This window comes from Elephas maximus, chromosome 7 (genome assembly GCF_024166365.1).
Source record: "Elephas maximus indicus isolate mEleMax1 chromosome 7, mEleMax1 primary haplotype, whole genome shotgun sequence".
Taxonomy (NCBI): domain Eukaryota; kingdom Metazoa; phylum Chordata; class Mammalia; order Proboscidea; family Elephantidae; genus Elephas; species Elephas maximus.
This window is the reverse complement of record NC_064825.1, coordinates 105,487,471-105,507,040: the sequence shown is the minus strand read 5'-3', so window position 1 is coordinate 105,507,040 and position 19,570 is coordinate 105,487,471. Positions and strand designations below refer to the sequence as shown.

The window sequence follows — 19,570 nt, the reverse complement described above, 5'->3', positions numbered from 1 at the left end:
GGACACAAAATTGTACCAGCCAGATACTGACGTAGGAAATGAACTGGTTAATCTGTAAATGACAACAACATCAGAACAATAAAAGAGAGAATAAATGGTATAGTTATAAAACTCTATAATGGAGAGTAAGACAAAGCAATAAAAAATATATATATATACCAAGTAACAATAGACTGGGTCAAACCTAGGAAGATAAGGGTAAATTTTAAGGTAACTACAAAGAAAGTTAACAAACCTATTCATCAAAATAAAGGAGAAAAACACAAAGTCTCAATAAAAAAAAAATCTATGAAAACAAAAGAAATGAAAAAGAAATCCATAAACAAAAGAAACTCAGCACAGGACCTTATGCTGAGTGAAATAAGTCAATCATAAAAGGACAAATATTGTATGAGACCACTACTGTAAAAACTCATGAAAAGGTTGACATACAAAAAGAAACAATATTTGATAGTTACAAGGGAGGGGAGAGGTGTGGATGGAAAAACACTTAATAGGCAAAAGATAAGTGGTAACTTTGTTGAAGGGTAAGACAGTACACAATACTGGAGAAGTCAGCACAACCTGTACAAGGCAAGGCCATGGAAGCTCCATAGACACATCCAAACTCCCTGGAGGACTGAATTGCTGGGCTGAGAGCTGTAGGGACCATGGTCTCAGGGAACATGTAGTTTATCTGGCATAAAAGACTTTACAGAGAAAATGTTCTACATTCTACTTTGGTGAGTAACGTCTGTGGTCTTAAAGGCCTGTGAGCAGCCATCTAGGATACTCCACTGGTCTCACCCCTTTGGGAGCAAGGAAGAATGAAGAAAACTAAAGACGACACAAGAGAAAGATTAGTCCAAAGGACTAATGGACCACATCTACCATGGCCTCCACCAGACTGAGTCCAGTACAACTAGATGGTGCCTGGCTACTACCACTGACTGGTCTGATAGTGGTCATAATAGAGGGTCCTAGCCAGAGATGGAGAAAAATGGAGAACAAAATCCTAACTCAAAAAGCAAGACCAGACTTGCTGGCCTGACAGAGACTGGGGAAACCCTGTGAATATGGTCCCCGGACACACTTTCAGCCCAGTAATGAGGCCACTCCTGAGGTTCACCCTTCAGCCAAAGATTGAACAGGCCCATGGAACAAAACAAGACTAAAGGTGCACACCAGCCCTGGGGCAGGGACTTGAAGCAGGAGAGAAAAGAAGAGCTGGTAATAGGGAACCCACGGTTGAGTGTTGATACATAGTGGGGTTGTTAACCAATGTCATATAGAATGTATGTACTAATTCTTTGATGAGAAACTAGTTTGTTCTGTAAACCTTCATCTAAATTTCAATAAGAAAAAAAAGGAAAAAAAGAACTCCATAGCAAAGAATTGCCTGAACCAAAATGTCAATAATACCAAGGATGATAAACTGCTTTAGTTGGAACTTCAAATTTACCTTACTTTTATCTTAACATGAAAAATCTCTCAGGTAATATGAGAAATCTCACCTCATTTAAAATATCTGAATTTCAATACAGTGCCACATTTTCATCTCAAGCACATTACTCATTTTTTTTTCCAGTTAGCATTTATTTAATTGAAATAATAAGTAACCATTTGTGACAGGTATTCTGGAATATTTCTTAATGGTTAACACATGATTCTTGCCCCAAAGATACCGTTTTAAGAAACGTTAGTAAGAATGCTTTCTATGAGGCAAGTCCTTGCAGTTTTATGATTTAACACACATGTACACACACACAGGAAGGTGTTTTAATGACAGGACAGAGAGAGGTTTGAAGATTCTGGCATTGAAGTTTGGAGTGACGGGGCCACAAGCCAAGGAAAACTGGAAGTCACAGGAAGCTATAAGAGGAAAGGAGCAAATTCTTTCCAAGAGGCCCTAGAGAGGGTGTGGCCTTGCCAAAACCTTTATTTCAGCCCAATGATACCGATTTCAGATTTCTGACCTCCAGAAGTGCAAGAGAATAAATCTGTGTTCTTTAAGTCCATCAACATTATGATAATTGGTTCAGGAGCCACAGGAAACTAATACTATAGGTAAGATTTACAAAGGTAAAAATGGTTAAAATCATTTCAGACAGAGCACATTAACGAAGACACAGAAACTTGAAAAACAGAGGGTATCAAACACATGATGTACTTGTTTAATCAAGAATGAAAGTGAAATACAGAGCGAAAAGTGTGGTAAAACACAGAGCGTAGGCAACAGCAATAATAACAACAGCTAATTTATTAAGCACATATATTACACCATATTTTTTTATTACACCACATCTAGCACTAAGAGTTTGATATTCATTGTTTATTTAATTTCCATGATAATATTATGAGAAGTGACCAACCAGCTGTCCTCAGTTTGACTCTGACTCATGTCTACCCAACAGGTGTCAGAGTAGAATTTTGTTCCACAGGGTTTTCAGTGGCCAGTTTTTTGGGGAATACACCATCTGGTCTTTCTTCTGAGGCACCCCTCGGTGGACTTGAACTTCCAAACTATTGACCAATAGCCAAGCTCTTTAACTGTTTGCACCACAGAGGAACTCATGAGATAGGTAGAATATTATTACAACATTCATTTTACAGATGAGAAAGTTTTTAAAAGTTGCAAAAATAATTGACATTGGAAAAGAAAAAGTAGTAAAAGAGAAAATAACCAAAAAAATGACTAAAATTTAATTCCCACATATACCCATAAACACATGGGAAGGTTGCTCCAAATTAAAAATATATATACATATTTTATACATATAATATATGCATATATGTATAATATAAATATAATATATATAACAAAAAACCCATAATATAAGTATATAAATATAATATGATATAAAATTCTACTCTGTCCTAGAGGGTCGCTATGAGTCGGAATCGACTCGATGGCAGTGGGTTTTTTTATTATGTGTTATATTATATGTATTATATTATATGTATATATGTAACATAGTATATACATATAATATATACATATATAAGAAAAATGTATATTCCCTGAAATAAAAAGGAATTGAATTCAGTAAGAATGGTTACATGCATTAAGGGCATTGGAAAGACATGTCTGTTTATTTTTGCTTTGCTGGAAATATATTTGTTTAACACAAACCAAAAAAACTGAGGCTTAACAGTGCCATCTTAAGCCCAAGCAAAATACTCAGAGAGACCAGAGGACAGCAGCAAAAGGTGGTGGGTGCATTTGAACAATGTTCTGTTTAATACTGGGAATTTAAGAGAAATCTAAAAGGTGAGTAGAGAACAAAGAATCATGCAAAGTACCCTGGTTCACTAATGTCTTTCCTGGATTTCCATTTCATTGATTTTCACTCAAACAAAAATCCCTTCTTAAAGGTCCTTTTGAAACCCTAAGTCCAGCTAGGAGACCTGGTGGTACAGTGGTTAAGGCTCACTATGGGTCAGAATCAACTCAATGACCATGAGTTTTTTGGTTAAGTTCAGCTAAGAAAATGGCCCCTTGGAGAGTAAATTAAATCCCATCACTTTCCTGAGAGCTTCTTTCACATCCTTGTTCCTCAGGCTGTAGATCAGGGAGTTCAGCATGGGAATTACTACAGTGTAGAACACTGTGGCTACCTTGTCTGTGTCCAGACTGTTGCTAGAGCTGGGCCTGCAATAAATGAAAAGGATTGTTACGTGGAAGACAATTATGGCTGTGAAGTGAGAGGCACAGGTGGAAAATGCTCTACGCTTTCCCTCTGCAGAGCACATCCTCAGGATAGTGACAAGAATAAACAAGTAGGAGGTGAGGATGACCACAATGGTTATGCTGTCATTGACAATGGTCACAATGTACACCAGCAGTTCATTCATAGAGACATCAGAGCAGGCAAGAGATAAGAGAGGGGTTAGATCACAGAAGAAGTGGTTAATCACATTCGATTGATAGGACGGGATCTCAAGAGCTAAACACAAGTGCATCAGAGAGCACACTGTTCCACACAGGTAGCAGCCAGACACTAGCTCCAAACGGAGCTTCTGGGACATGATGACCATGTACAGCAGGGGGTTGCAGATGGCCACAAACCGATCATAGGCCATCACAGCCAGCAGGATGACCTCAGTGATTCCATAAGCACAAAACAAATAGAATTGCACCATGCATTCCAGGAAAGAAATGGCTTTGTCCTTGTTGATGATATTGTCCAGTGTCTTAGGCACAATGACGGTGGAGTAACAGAAATCCACAAAGGACAAGTGGCTGAGGAAAAAGTACATGGGGGTGTGAAGCTGACTGCTGACCTGAATCAGTGCAATCATGCCCAGGTTGCCTACAACTGTGACTCCATAGATTAGAAGGAAAAACAGGAAGAGGAAGATTTTCAGCTCAGAGACATCTGATAATCCCTGGAGAATGAACTCTGTCACCACGGTGCAATTTTCTTTCACCATTTTCCACTATATTTCAGGTTTGGGAAAACAATTACATTTTTTATCTTTCTCCTAGAAGAGAATAAGGGTTTTATGTTAACTTCACAGAGATAGAATATTTATATGAAAAATAGTTTTTATAAGAAAACTGCCTATAAGAAAAATGTAATTGTCAAATCATTCAAAGTGTTAAAAACTTCTGTAGATCCCACTGGTTAAAAATAATCATCATCAAAAGCCTTAAATGATTCTCAGAATTTATCTGCACAGTAGATTGGGATTACCTACTAAATTAGTGTTTTGATGGAACTTTGTAAGTGATTCAATGTTATGCTTTACAGCTCCATTGAATTTACCTCCTTTTTTCCCTGAGAAACTTAACAAGCTGTGTCCAGTTGGGGTTTTAGCTGTTGTGCTCCTGTATGATATTTATATTTTTGTTGTTGTTGTTTTTCTTCCAGTTTATTGGTAGCATAAATTATTAGTAGATGAGGTACCTGTTTTTTCCAATTTCGTGGAGTGTGACAAACTTCCTTGAGTCAGTGGCTTAGAAAGACCTGTTTACGTTTGGTAATTATGCTGAATTAAAAAAAAGATAAAGTAGATAGTGAAAGCCATAATCTTTTTAGCTTATCAAATTAACCAAGTGATTTTGCTAATTATAAGGGTGATAATGAATGCTAACAATGCTAACTGTTGTATAAACTTTTTCTGGAAAACAGTTAAAAAGCAGATGTCCAAAGTACTAACTCCAAAGCAACAATGAAAGTTAAATTAACTTTCTTTTTTCAGAAGAGACATTTTATTTGTAGCAATCTTTTGTAAGAATTGTTTAAATGTATTGACAAATTACTTTGAAAAATTAAGTTCAAAGCTATATGGCAGCAATGTTTATGGCATTAAATATAAGCAAATACTAAATATAAGAAAATAAATTATTAAGCATGTGTACAGTGTGACTGTAATGGAAAATCATAATGGTGTTTGAAATTAAGTTTCAGACACAGTTAATTAAAAACAGGATGACTAATAGCACACCTGGGAACAGATGTAGCTGTTGACGCGATGTAGTTGTAGAGGTATGAATGGAGCTAGAGAGGTTACATGTAATCAATTTAATGTCAGGTTACAATCCTTAAAAGCACATGTTTTATCCATATTGAAAAAGAGGCAAATAAATATTTTCCCAAGTTCTCACAGAGTAGATTGGGGGAGTGGTTATGTGATCTAGCCTATGTAAGCGGGAGCTGTAACCCAGACTTATTGCTTATAGGAAAGACGCACAGAAGTTGAGGAATTTTACTCTCTCCTAGACTCAGAGACACATGTGCCATCACGATTGTATGAGAAAAGATAGGATTAGGAACACACACAGCTTGGTATTTTCTCCACATGTTGGACTAATTTTTAAAAAGTGGGGACAATTACTTGTCCTTAAGTCATGGTTTGACCATCTACCTGATCGTAATTACATACTTACATACAACTCTTTGCCAACTCCTAAATTAAAGATTTTCTTTCAAATGTTTGTTTCCAATCTAGGCTGATAGCATAAAACTTGGCCATGGTAAAGTCAATCATTGGTGAAAAGAATTAAATCCTTTCCTGAGTAAAGGTAACTGACAAGTCCATGTGTCCTCACACCAGCTATAGGGCACATTAATGTAACCTCAGACTTAGGGTGACAATTAGGGAATATCTCTGTGGTCATCTGTATTAGAGTCAGTGAAGGAAATTTGTGTGAAAGAAGAAGGAAAGGGAAAGAAAAGGAGAAAAACAAAAGATCTACCATTTGGTTTGCTGTGTATTCTAGCTCAAATTATTAGCCGTCGCCCAGTGTTTGGTGTTACAGAGGAGTTGTTCTAATTTTCCATCAAATATCTCTTAATACTAAAGACAAAAGTATTTTAAAATTGACTAAATAATTTGAAATATTTTAAATTTTAAATCATTTAAATATTTTAAATAATCAGTATATAGGAAAAGGGTTTCTGTATAAACATTCTCTAATTAAAAGAGAGCTTATAACTATTACAGAAACATAAAGCTTATAATTATTATTGAAGTTTATAAAGTATTCTATATAACTAGAAGAATGAGACATATTTTAAAAATATTTTCTTGTTCACAAAATGTATTTCTTTCAATATTCAAGTAACTAGAGTCTAGTTCTAGCTAACAAACCTGACTGGTAGACATCTCTTCCCTGGACTTCAAGATATCAGCCCGTGTGTAGTATAAAAAAAAAAAAAAGTATAGAGACTTTATATTGCAATTTAAGCTCCTGGGGACTGGGTCCCTTCAGTTCTCAAAACAATTATTTGTCTCTATGGAACACTAAAGATAAACCGTTAAAAATAAAACTTACTTTACATATAAGACACAAATGATTGTTCATCTCTACGGCATGTCTACTGGAAATTAATATAACAAACCCAATACTGTAACTTGGGAAACAATATGGAAAAGCAAGCAAACATCTGCCAAAATTTCATGGTACGTTATATCAACCCAAAATCCCAGTATTGTATATGTGGGTAAAGTTCGTATTAACATCCTGAAATGACATGAATATTTCCTGTTAATTTTTCCTTTTCCATAATGTTGCAAAATATCCTAATTTCCTGCAAGGCATAGCATTTATCACACTAACCCCAATCTAGTCAGTAGTAGAGCTGGGCTTCAGTTTTGCTATTTCTTTGATTACCTCAGTGCACCACAAGCTTCATATTTCTGTAGTGTTACCTCATGCTTAGTGTGAGGGCTGGTTTGTCATAGATATACGTTTAATACAAACGAAGTTTTAGGTCTTTCCTTTCACCTCCGCCTCAGAGAGGGCCCCTTTCCAGATCATTCTCCCTCCCCTGACAGTGAAATGCTGGTACTGGTTACTCAGTGCTTGCCTTAGCTGACCTTCCAGTGACCTCAGTTATCTGATGTGTTCCAGAAAAGCTGTGATTTTGCTGACTATGCTTGTCTTATAATAATGGGGAAGCCCTGCTGGCATAGTGGTTAAGTGCTACAGCTGCTAACCAAAGGGTCGGCAGTTCGAATCCTTCAGGAGCTCCTTGGAAACCCTATAGGGCAGTTCTACTCTGTCCTATAGGGTCATTATGAGTCGGAATTGACTCAGTGGCACTGGATTTGGGTTTTTTTTTTTTTTTTGTAATAATGGAAAAAAAAATAATGGAAGCAAATCTATTTTTAGCTTTCTACCTCCTGAACTGAAGCTGGAGTCTGTTTGTAATTTCACAGAATATTCAACTGAGTGCAACTGCAATAAGATTTTTAAATTGTTATTTAGTATATAACATACTAAAGGCCTTTTTAAATAATATTCTCAGATAACGAGATGGAGAATGTCTCTAATGACTACGTAACAATTCCATTTGAAGATAAGGAGATTGACAGAGTTTCCTCAAACAAAAATGAAAAAAAATAATTTTAATAAATTGTTAAAATAAGCATTGATAGCAAGTGACTACAAAATTTTTGACATATTAGGTTCGTGATATTAAAAAAAATTGAGTGACTTTGCTATTTCAACAAAACAAAATACTGTTTGATCTTTGCTTTACTATCTAAGTTAGGGAGCTGAAACTTGCGTTACTCTGAGAATAATAAATACTCATCTGTGGACAGTCTTACTAATTGAAATAAAGAAAAATAAAATTCAGCTCATTAATATTGAGATGAATTTCCAATGACATTATGTAGTTTCCCCTTGAAATTTTTATCAAAAATTATAAATATGCATAAGTTTTTAAATAATAATATAGTAATGATACATGTAATGATAATTCATTTATTGTGGGCAAAAATCACATAGAGTTTTATTACCACAGAAAATTATAGGTCCATTTATATTCAGCATCTACTTAGTTGCAAGGAAATCCTGGTGGTGTAGGAGTTAAGTGCTAGGGAGGCTAAACAAAAGGTGGGCAGTTCAGATCCACCAGGGGCTCCTTGGAAACCCTATGAGGCAGTTCTACTCTGTCCTATAGGGTGGCTATGAGTCGGAATCAACTCAATGGCAATGGGTTTGGTTTTGGTTTTTAGTTGTAAAGCAGTATGTTAGTGTGAATAATAAAGGATGCAGTTCTGGACAGTAAGTGAAATTTAAATCGTTCAGAAACAAAAAGAAATGATATAAAATCTAATGATCCATATATTTCAAATGAATCATGATGGACTCCAGACTGCTATAGTATACACATGAAATTACAGGTCTTCCTTTTTCAATTTAAAATTTGATGGATAACACCAACATAAATCATGCTTGACATAGCAACTATGAAAGTTACCAGAGAGAATGTTGGACTCGAACATTAGATACTAGCAGAATATGAGATTTATCATCAGTGTTTGTTGAAAAGTGTTATTGCCCATGTGGTTGAAGTCCCAGATTTAAACTTTTGTCAGAATACCTAAACTATATGGGTCTCTGTTCCCCCAGCATAAAAGTTAAAGCGGTTGTATCTCTTCCTTCACAAAAAAATTAAACATCTTTTGCAAATTTAGGTGAGAAAAATAAGGGTTTATTCTTTTCAAAGTGATTATTCACTGTTTATTAAAATTGAGATTAATTTCTTTAGTGCTTTTCACTTGTTCCATGTGAAATAAATAAGAATTAAACCACTATGTAGATTGGAAGATTGTTTATTTGTGAATATCTAAAACTATGCTGGTCATCATTAGACAAGCAAATATTAACCAAAACAGGGTGACTTTAACTCATCATTGTAAACTTATCATCACATAATCTTTCTGAATAATTTAATTGAACCGATATAAAAAATAGTTGCCCAGGTTTCATTTTACATTCATAAAACAGTCATTTCCCTATTATGTAGCTGCCAGGCGCTCCTTGGAAACTCTATGGAGCAGTTCTACTCTGTCCTGTAGGGCTGCTTTCAGTCGGAATCGACTCGATGGCACTGCATTTGCTTTCGTTTTTTTTTGGTTATATCTGACTTAATTTGGAATTCCATTAATGCACAGAGAGTATATAACAACAGAAGGATACATAAGTAATTCAGGAAAAAAAAATGATGCTATAAAGAAAAGATAAATCTGATGTTAGAACGTTTCCAAATTAGATACCAATCTCTATGAAGGTTTTGTGTAATAACTATTGTATTTAATAAAGGAAAATCAATTATCCCTAATACACACAACAACTTTGGTCTTTGATTATTTCTTCCTTCACATTGTAATTAGAAATGATAATTAATTTAAAATGATAGTAAAACCCAAGGAGGGAAATTTGCTCTCACTACTTATGATGACGCCATTCAGTTGTTCCATGAAGACTGCCTAGAGAGTCCTGATGAAGATTATGCCCTTGCTCAAGCTGCCATAATGGATTAATACTGTATTTACCTGTATTGATAGATGAGAGAAAGTATTCAAAAATAGTACAAGAACATAGCATCTCTGTGTTTGTTCTCGACATTCTCAGGATCAATGTAATGTATTTAAACCTCTTTTTTATACCCTGTCTTCCTCCACAGTGGAATTAGTTCCTGAAATAATTTAGAATAATAACTATAAATCATTCTAATTTTTATTCCTTCCAGCACCTAACGAGATACCATTTATGTATATGCCAGAAAATAGTAGCTCAAAAATCTTTGTTGAATCACTACCTTAATTATATACGTTCTTGCCGCCGGAACATTGTTCATACTGTTTGCTCCTGCATAAAACTTCTTTTTTTAATCTTTTAAAAATTATTTTATTTATTTTGTTGTTGTTGAGAACATACACAACAAAACATATACCAATTCTACAGTTTCTACATGTACCATTTAGTGACATCGATTATATTCTTCAAGTGTGTAACCATTCTTACCCTCCTTTTCTGAGTCATTCTTCCCCCATTAACGAAAATTCACTATCCCCTAAGGTTCCTCTCTAATCTTTTCGGTTGCTGTTATCAGTTGGATCCCATACAGACAGTTCTTAAAGGGCATAATGCTCAAGGCAGACCTTTTTTACTAGTTAAGCTAATTTACTGTTTAGTTTTAAGAAGACTTCAAGGGATATTTTTGGTTTAAAGCTTAAGGATTATCTCAGGCCAAGAGTTTCAGTGGTTCACCCAATATTCACGTCTCCAGAAATTATGGCGTCCATGAGAATTTAAATTCTCTTCTGCATTTTTCCCCTTTTGATCAGGATTTTTTTATGGAATCTTTGATCAAAATAATCAGTAATGGTGGCCAGGCACCATGTAGTTCTTCCGGTCTCGTGGCAAAGGAGGCAGTTGTACATGGAGGCAATTAACACACATTCCATATCCTCCTTCTGTTCTTTACTATCCTTCATCCTCTGTTGTATATAGAAACAACTTTTTATACCTGGGATGGCAGATTGAAAGTTTTTAAGACCCCAGGCACTGTTCGTAGAGCTAGGAGGTAAAACAAAGCACAGAACATGTTATTAGGCCAATTGACCAGGATGTCCTATGAGATCATGACCATAGGCTTCCAAGCCAAAAAAAAAAAAAAAAACAAATCCCATGAGGTTTTTGATTGTACAGAAGCAGCCACAGCAGCTACTCTTTTTTTTTTTTTTTTCCCCCACTGTTGTAAATATATGTATCACACAATATTTAACTATTCGGCTTTTTATACGTGTACAGCTTATTCTTTCTCTGTGTTTCTCTTAAACTCTTGTCTAACCTTCAAGGCCAAGTTAAAAGAGCATGTCAATTATGAAGCAATTCCTCCCATATCCACAAATGGATTTGAATTCTTTCTCCCCACTCACCCATTTACAAATTTTACTGTATTTAACATTGCAAATTGGTTACTTTTTGCCTGCCACATAACACCATTGGATTTTTTTAATGTAATTTTTATTGTGCTTTATGTAAAAGTTTACAAACCAAGTCCATCTCTCACACAAAAGCTTACATACACCTTGCTACATACTCCCAATTGCTCTCCCCCTAGTGAGACAGCCCGCTCTCTCCCTCTGCTCTCTCTATTCATGTCCATTTGGCTAGCTTCTAACCCCCTCTACCCTCTTATCTCCCCTTCAGGCAGGAGATGCTAACATAGTCTCAAGTGTCCACCAAATCCAAGAAGCTCACTCCTCACCAGCATCCCTCTCCAACGCGTTGTCCAGTCCAAACCACGTCTAAAGAGTTGGCTTCGAGAATGGTTCCTGTCCTGGTCCAACAGAAGGTATGGGGGCCATGACCACCGGGGTCTTCTAATCTCAGTAAGACCATTAAGTTTGGTCTTTTTATGAGAATTTGGGGTCTGCATCCCACTGCTTTCCTGCTCCCTCAGGGTTTCTGTGTTGTGTTCCCTTTCAGGGCAGTCATCGGTTGTAGCCGGGCACCATCTAGTTCTTCTGGTATTAGGATGATGCAGTCTCTGGTTTATGTGGCCCCTTCTGTCTCTTGGCCTTGATATTACCTTCCGTCCCTGGTGTTCTTCGTTTTCCTTTGATCCAGGTGGGTTGAGACCAACTGATGCATCTTAGATGGCTCCTTGTTACCGTTTAAGACCCCAGATGCCACTCTTCAAAGTGGGATTCAGAAAGTTTTCTTAATAGATTTCATTATGCCAATTGGCTTAGATGTCCCCTGAAACCATGGTCCCCAAACCCGTGTCACTACTACACTGGCCTTCGAACCGTTCAGTTTATTCAGGAAACTGTTTTTGGTTTAGTCCATTTGTGCTGACCTCCCCTGTATTGTGTGTTGTTTTTGCCTTCACCTAAAGTAGTTCTTATCTACTATCTAATTAGTGAATATCCCTCTCCCACTCCCCCTCCCTCCCCCTCTCGTAACCACAAAGAAATATTTTCTTCTCAGTTTAGACTATTTCTCAAGTTCTTATAATAGTGGTCTTATATAATCTTTGCCCTTTTGCAACTGACTAATTTCACTCAGCATAATGCCTTCCAGGTTCCTCCATGTTATGAAACGTTTCACAGATTACTCACTGTTCTTTACTGATGCATAGTATTCCATTGTGTGAATATACCATAATTTATTTATCCATTCATCCATTGATGGGCACCTTGGTTGCCTCCAACTTTTTGCTATCGTAAACAGTGTTGCAATTAACATGGGTGTGCATCTATCTGTTCGTGTAAAGGCTCTTATTTCCCTAGGATATATTCCAAGGAGTGGGATTGCTGGATCATATGGTAGTTCTATTTCTAGCTTTTTAAGGAAGCGCCAAATTGATTTCCAAAGTGGTTGTACCATTTGACATTCCCACCAGCAGTGTATAAGTGTTCCAATCTCTCCACAGTCTGCATTTAACTAATGGCTAACGATCATGAACATTTCCTCATGTATCTGTTAGCTACCTGGATGTCTTCTTTAGTGAAGTATCTATTCATATCTTTTGCCCATTGTTTCATGGGTTATTTGTCTTTTTGTAGTTGAGTTTTTGCAGTATCATGTAGATTTTAGAGATCAGGGGCTGATCGGAAATGTCATAGCTAAAAACTTTTTCCCAGTCTGTAGGTAGCCTTTATAATCTTTTGATGGAGTCTTTGGATGAGCATAGATGTTTGATTTTTAGGGGCTCCCAGTTATCTAGCTTTTCTTCTGCATTCTTAATAATTTTTTGTATACTGTTTATGGTGTGTATTAGGGCTCCTGTTTTTTCTTCCATGATCTATATTGTTTTAGATATTATATTTAGGTCTTTGATCCACTTTGAGCTCATTTTTGTGCATGGAGTGTGGTATGGGTCTTGTTTCATTTTTTTACAGATGGATATCCAGTTATGCCAGCACCATTTGTTAAAAAGTCTGTCTTTTCCCCATTTAACTGTTTTGGGGACTTTGTCAAATATCAACTGCTCATATATGGATGGATTTATGTCTGGATTCTCAATTCCGCTCCATTGTTCTATGTATCTGTTGTTGTACAAGCACCAGGCTGTTTTGAATACTATGGCAGTATAATAGGTTCTAAACTCAGGTAAAGTAAGACCTCCCACTTTGTTCTTCTTTTTCAGTAATGCCTTATTTATCCGGGGCCTCTTTCCCTTCCATATGAAGTTGGTAATTTGTTTCTCCATCTCATTAAAAAGTGTCATTGGAATTTGGATCGGAATTGCATTAAATGCATAGATCGCTTTTGGTAGAATAGACATTCTTATACTGTTAAGTCTTCCTATCCATGAACAAGGTATGTTTTTCCAGATATGTCCCTTTTGGTTTCTTGCAGAAGTGTACTCTAGTTTTCTTTATATAAGTCTTTTACATCTCTGGTAAGATGTATTCCCAAGTATTTTATCTTCTTGGGGGCTACTGTAAATGGCATTGATTTGGTGATTTCCTCTTCAGTGTTCTTTTTGTTGGTGTAGAGGAATCCAACTGATTTTTGTATGTTTATCTTGTATCCCGATGCTCTGCTGAACTCTTCTATTAGTTTCAGTAGTTTTCTGGAGGATTCCTTCAGGTTTTCTGTGTGTAAGATCATGTCATCTGCAAATAGAGATACTTTTACTTCTTCTTCTTCTTTGCCAATCTGGATGCCCTTTATTTCTTTATCTAGCCTAATTGCTCTGGCTAGGACCTCCGACACAATGTTGAATAAGAATGGTGATAAAGGGCATCTTTGTCTGGTTCCCGATCTCAGTGGGGAAGCTTTCAGGTTTTCTCCATTTAGGGTGAGGCTGGCTGTTGGCTTTGGATAAATGCCCTTTATTTTGTTGAGAAATTTTCCTTCTATTCTTATTTTGCTGAGAGTTTTTATCAAGAATGGGTGTTGAACTTTGTCAAATGCCTTTTCTGCATCAATTGATAAAATCATGTGAATTCTTGTCCTTTGTTTTATTTATGTCGTGGATTACATTAATTGTTTTTCTAATGTCGAACCATCTCTGCATGCCTGGTATGAATCCCACTTGTTCATGGTGAAGTATGTTTTTGATATGTTGTCAAATTCTATTGGGTAGAATTTTGTTGAGGATTTTTGCAACTACGTTCACAAGGGATATAGGTCTATAATTTTCTTTTCTTGTGTCTTTACCTGGTTTTGGTCTTAGGGATTTGGTGGCTTCATAGAATAAGTCTGGTAGTATTACCATCCTTTTCTATGCTCTGAAATACCTTTAATAATAGTGGTGTTAACTCTTCTCTGAAAGTTTCGTAGAACTCTGCAGTGAAGCTGTCCGGACAAGAGCTTTTATTTGTTGAGAGTTTTTGATTACCTTTTCAATCTCTTCTTTTGTTATGGGTCTATTTAATTTTTCTACCTCTGTTTGTGTTAGTTAGGTTGGTAGTGTGTTTCTAGGAATTCATTCATTTCTTCTAGGTTTTCAAATTTGTTAGAGTACAATTTTTCATAGTAACCTGATATGATTCTTCTAATTTCAGTTGGGTCTGTTGTAATATTGGCCATCTCATTTCTTATTTGGGTTATATGCTTCCTCTCCTGTTTTTCTTTTGTCAGTTTGGCCAGTGTTTTATCAATTTTTTTAAAAAAAAACAGCTTTTGGTGTTGTTAATTCTTTCAATTGTTTTTCTGTTTTCTATTTTATGTAGTTATGCTCTAATTTTTATTATTTGTTTTCTTCTGGTGCCTGAGGGTTCCTTTTGTTGCTGCCTTTCTATTTGTTCAAGTTGTAGGGATAATTCTTTGATTTTGGCTCTTTCTTCTTTTTGGGTGTGTGCATTTATTGATATGAATTGGACTCTGAGCACCACTTTTGGTGTGTCCCAAATGTTCTGTAGGATGTGTTTTCATTCTCGTTGGATTTTATGCATTTCTTTATTCCATCTTTAATGCCTTCTATAATCCAGTCTTTTTTGAGGAAAGCACTGTTCAGTTTACAAGTGTTTGATTTCTTTTCTGTGCTTTTCCTATTATTGATTTCCACTTTTATGGCCTTATGGTCAGAGAAGATGCTTTATAATATTTCAATGTTTTGGATTCTGCTAAGGCTTGCTTTATGACCTAATATGTGGTCTATTCTAGAGAATGTTCCATGTGCACTAGAAAAGAAAGTATACTTGGTTGCTGGTGGGTAGATGTTCTGTATATGTTCATGCGGTCAGGTGGGATGATAGTAGCATTTAGATCTTCCAAGTCTTTTTTGAGCTTCTTTCTGGATTTCCCGTCCTTCATTGAAATTGGCATGTTGAAGTCTCCTACTATTATTGTTGAGTTGTCTATCTCACTCTTCAATGCTGATAGAGTTTGTTTTATGTATCTTGCAGCCCTGTCATTGGATGCATGGATATTTAATATGGTTATATCTTTTTGGTGTATTGTATAGTGTCCTTTCCTATCCTTTGTGATGGATTTAACTTTAAAGTCTATTTTCTCAGAAATTAATATCGCCTCTCCTGCTCTTTTTTGACTGTTGTTTGCTTAATATATTTTTTTCCATCCTATGAGTTTTTTTTTTTTTTGAGTTTTAGTTTGTGTCTCTAAGCCTAAGCTGTGTCTTTTGTAGGCAGCATATAGACAGATCTTGTTTTTTAATCCACACTGCCACTCTGTCTCTTTACTTGCGCATTTAGTCCATTTACATTCAAGGTAATTATGGATAGGTATGAATTTAGTGCTACCATTTTGATGTCTTTTCTTGTGTGTTCTTGACAGTTTCTTTTTCCCACTTAATTTTATGTGCTGAGTAGTTTATATATTGTCCTATCCTCATATTTGTTGTTGTTGATTTTGTTTCTGCTGAGTCTCTATTTTTCCCTTGTATTTTATTTTGATGAGGAGGATAGTTTGTCTCCTTTGTGTTTACCTTATTATTTACCCCTATTTTTCTAAATTTAAAACTAACTTTTATTTCTTTGTATCACGGTATGTTCCTCTCCATATAGAAGGTGTATGATTACATTTCTTAGTCCCTCTTTATTATTATAATGTTGTCTTCTTCTATATAATAACATCGCTGTTACCCTGTTTTGAGCTTTTTTTTAATTATTATTCTTGCATTGTTTTTTTGGATTTCCCTGTCTGGGTTAACTTCTGGTTGCTCTGCCCAGTGTTCCAGCCTTGGGTTGATACCTTATATAATTGATTTTCTAACCAAAGAACACCCTTTAGTATTTCTAGTAGTTTTGGTTTGGTTTTTACGAATTCCCTAAACTTGTGTTTATCTGGAGATGTCTTAATTTCACCTTCATATTTAAGAGACTGTTTTGCTGGATATGTGATTATTGGCAGGCAATTTTTTTCCTTCAGTTTTTTAAATAAGTCATCCCATTGCCTTCTTGTCTGCATGGTTTCTGCCAAGTAGACTGAGCTTATTCTTATTGGCTCTCCTTTGTAGGTGACTTTTTGTTTATCCCTAACTGCTCTTATAATTCTCTCTTTATCTTTGGTTTTGGCAAGCTTGATTATAATATGTCTTGATGATTTTCTTTTAAGATCTACCTTATGTGGAGTTCGATGAGCATCTTGGATAGATATCTTCTCATCTTTCATGATATCAGGGAAGTTTTCTGGCAACAAGTCTTCTATAGCTCTCTCCATATTTTCTGTTTTCCTTTCCTGCTTTGGTACTCCAATCACTCATTGGTTTTTTCTCTTGAGGGAATCCCACATGATTCTTAAGGTTTCTTCATTTTTTTTTAATTCTTTTATCTGATTTTTCTTCAAATATATTACTGCCAAGTGATTTATCTTCGAGTTCAGAAATTCTAGCCTCTACTTGCTCAATTCTGCTTCTCTGACTTTCTATTGAGTTGTCTACTTCTGTAATTTTATTGTTAATCTTCTGAATTTCTGATTACTGTCTGTCTATGGATTTTTCCAGCTTATTAAACTTTTCGTTATGATCCTGAATAATCTGTCTTATTTCTTTAATTGCTGTATCTCTGTGTTCCTTGGCTTGTTCTGCATATTGCCTCATTTCCTTCCTAATGTATTGAAAAAAGGGTTCTGTATATTAAACTTTTGTATTCTGGCTCTGGTAATTTCAGGAATGAACTTTTTCTAGAAGATCCCTGGATTCTTTGTTTTGAGAAACTGTTGAGGTGATCAGGGTCTGTTTCTTTGTGTGACTTGATATTGACTGTTGTCTCTGGCCATCTATAAGTTATCGCATTTGTTTATGCTTGCTTACTGTGTCATAGCTGCTTGCTTTGTTTTCTTTTGGTATACCTCTATGGGTTGCTTGAGTGAGCTAGCTTGATTATTTTCTCCTTTTGAGCTCTGATATCTTGTCCCCAGATGGCTAGAGCTGTTATCTGGTATATCAGTCTAGGAGCTCATTCAGTTTTCTTGTATGAATTCAACTCAGGTTTCCAGGTAGCTGATCAACAAGTGTGTGGTACAGGCTCTGTCGTATGGTCTTAGAGGGGCAGGGGTGAATGGTGTTCATACCAGTAGCTGATTGCAGCAGGGGGTCATGCTCTGAACAAGGCGGGGGGCTGAGAACTGATCCCCAAGTGTCTCTTAGGAAAGCACATCCCTGTTTCCTTGATCATGCAGGTGGGTGGGTTCTGCAGACGGACCATGGGGACTTAAAGTTTTTGGTTATATGGACTGGGAGGTACCAGTTATCCTTGGACCCATGTTACTGGTGGCTAGGCGACCTGAGTGGAACTACCAGTCCTTAGGTCCCTGATGTGGGTAGGTGAAGACTTTGTTTAATAGGCAAAGCAATGTCAAACATCAAACACCCACCTCTCCACAGCATAGCTGAAACAGTTGTAGTCTGCCAACAAGGGCCTATCATCCTGAAATAGGCCCACACAGGTCCATGCAGAAGGGAAAGATGCTCAACATCTATGGACAGTTTATGCCTGAACAGGAGCAGCTTCTGTCCTGAGCTTCCCCGGTTAGTGGAGCTAGCAAATTATCTTTCCCCTCAAATGCAAATTTTTTCCTTCCCCCAGGCTGGAAGGATGCCTCTAGATGCTCAATAGTGTCTATCTCATGCCCAGGGAATTCAGCTGATGAAGCCAGCTTGGGGGTGGGAGGGGGCGCAGTATAATATACACAAGTACTTAGCTTTTCCTGAGAGCGCTGTTCTTCTCTGGTTCTGGAGGTGTGAGCAGGCTGTGTGGCTGGCTGGCTCTCCCCAAAGAAACTGCAGCTGAATGCTAGCACCAGCCCACCATCACCGCTGTTCCAGGAATGGTAACTGAGGGCTCCCCGTGATTCAGGTCTAGTTACTCCTCTCCACTTCTGAACAGTCTCTTCCTTCCCCTGCCCCTCAGTTCATTTTCTAAACTTACTTTTGAAGCTCAGGGCTCCCAGCTTGTCACAAATATACTTGTTTCAATTGTTTTTTTCAGGTCTTTGTTGTAAAAAGGGTCGCAGATAGTATCTGTCTATTCCACCATTTTGGCTCCACGCACCATTGGATTTTAAGGTCCTCGAAGATGAGGAAGATTTTTTTTTAAAACTGTTATTTGTTTCACTCATTTTACGATAGTTGGTTGTTTATTTAGCACCTATAATCTTCCAGGTACCAGGGAAGAAACGATGAGGGAACCAACATTTATTTCGTGTATACAATATGGCAGATGTGGTATTTCCATTTTATTTTGCTTCACATAGCATCTGGCTTATACGAGCAAAGTCAAGTATAGTTTCTGTGACCTAAAACTCATAGTATTTCTATTGTAAATTGTTCTCTCTAATTGAAGATATAAAATGATGTTTAAAAATGAAACTTTAATGGATAATTAATTCAAACTTTGAGAAATGTCTTCTGTAATAAGTGCAATACATGTTCATCTGTGCATGCATTCAATATGAAAAATACAAATTGTGTTCATTATTTTGTTGATTGTATCTTTGACATCCTTATTCTTCAGACCATAGATCTGAAGATTCAACATGGGGATTACCACTGTGTGAAACATAGAGGCCACTTTGGCTGTGTGTCTGGAGTTTTTGTAGTTAGGCACATAGTAGAGAAAGGGTATGGTGATGTGGAAGATGATGATGGTGGTGAAGCGAGAGGCATGGGTGAAGAAGACTTTGTGGTGTTCATCAGCTGAATGCGTATTCTGGGTAGTGACAATGATGAACACATAATAAGTGAGAATGAGTAGTGTCATCACCTCACTAAGGGTGGCAATGGTGAAAAGAAGCTATCGGCAGGAAAGAGGTCAGGGAGGACTCACAGATGAGTTGGTTGATTGTGTTGAAACCACAAAAGGATAATTTCAAAGCAGAACAGGTTAGAGCCAAGAAACATGCTACTCCTTTTGTACATGATCTGAC

General features: G+C 36.6%; 1 protein-coding gene across 1 annotated transcript; it reads right to left on the bottom strand.

Annotated features, from left to right (window-relative positions):
* Positions 1-3,462: 3,462 nt before the first annotated feature.
* On the bottom strand, positions 3,463-4,413 carry LOC126080194 (olfactory receptor 5L1-like). Its single transcript, XM_049891465.1, has one exon. It carries the CDS (start codon positions 4,411-4,413, stop codon positions 3,463-3,465), a length of 951 nt encoding a protein of 316 aa, XP_049747422.1.
* Between the last annotated feature and the right edge of the window lie 15,157 nt (positions 4,414-19,570).

Excerpts from the sequence above, each read along its gene's own strand:
- LOC126080194 (XM_049891465.1), bottom strand. The coding sequence starts at position 4,413 with ATGGTGAAAGAAAATTGCACCGTGGTGACAGAGTTCATTCTCCAGGGA.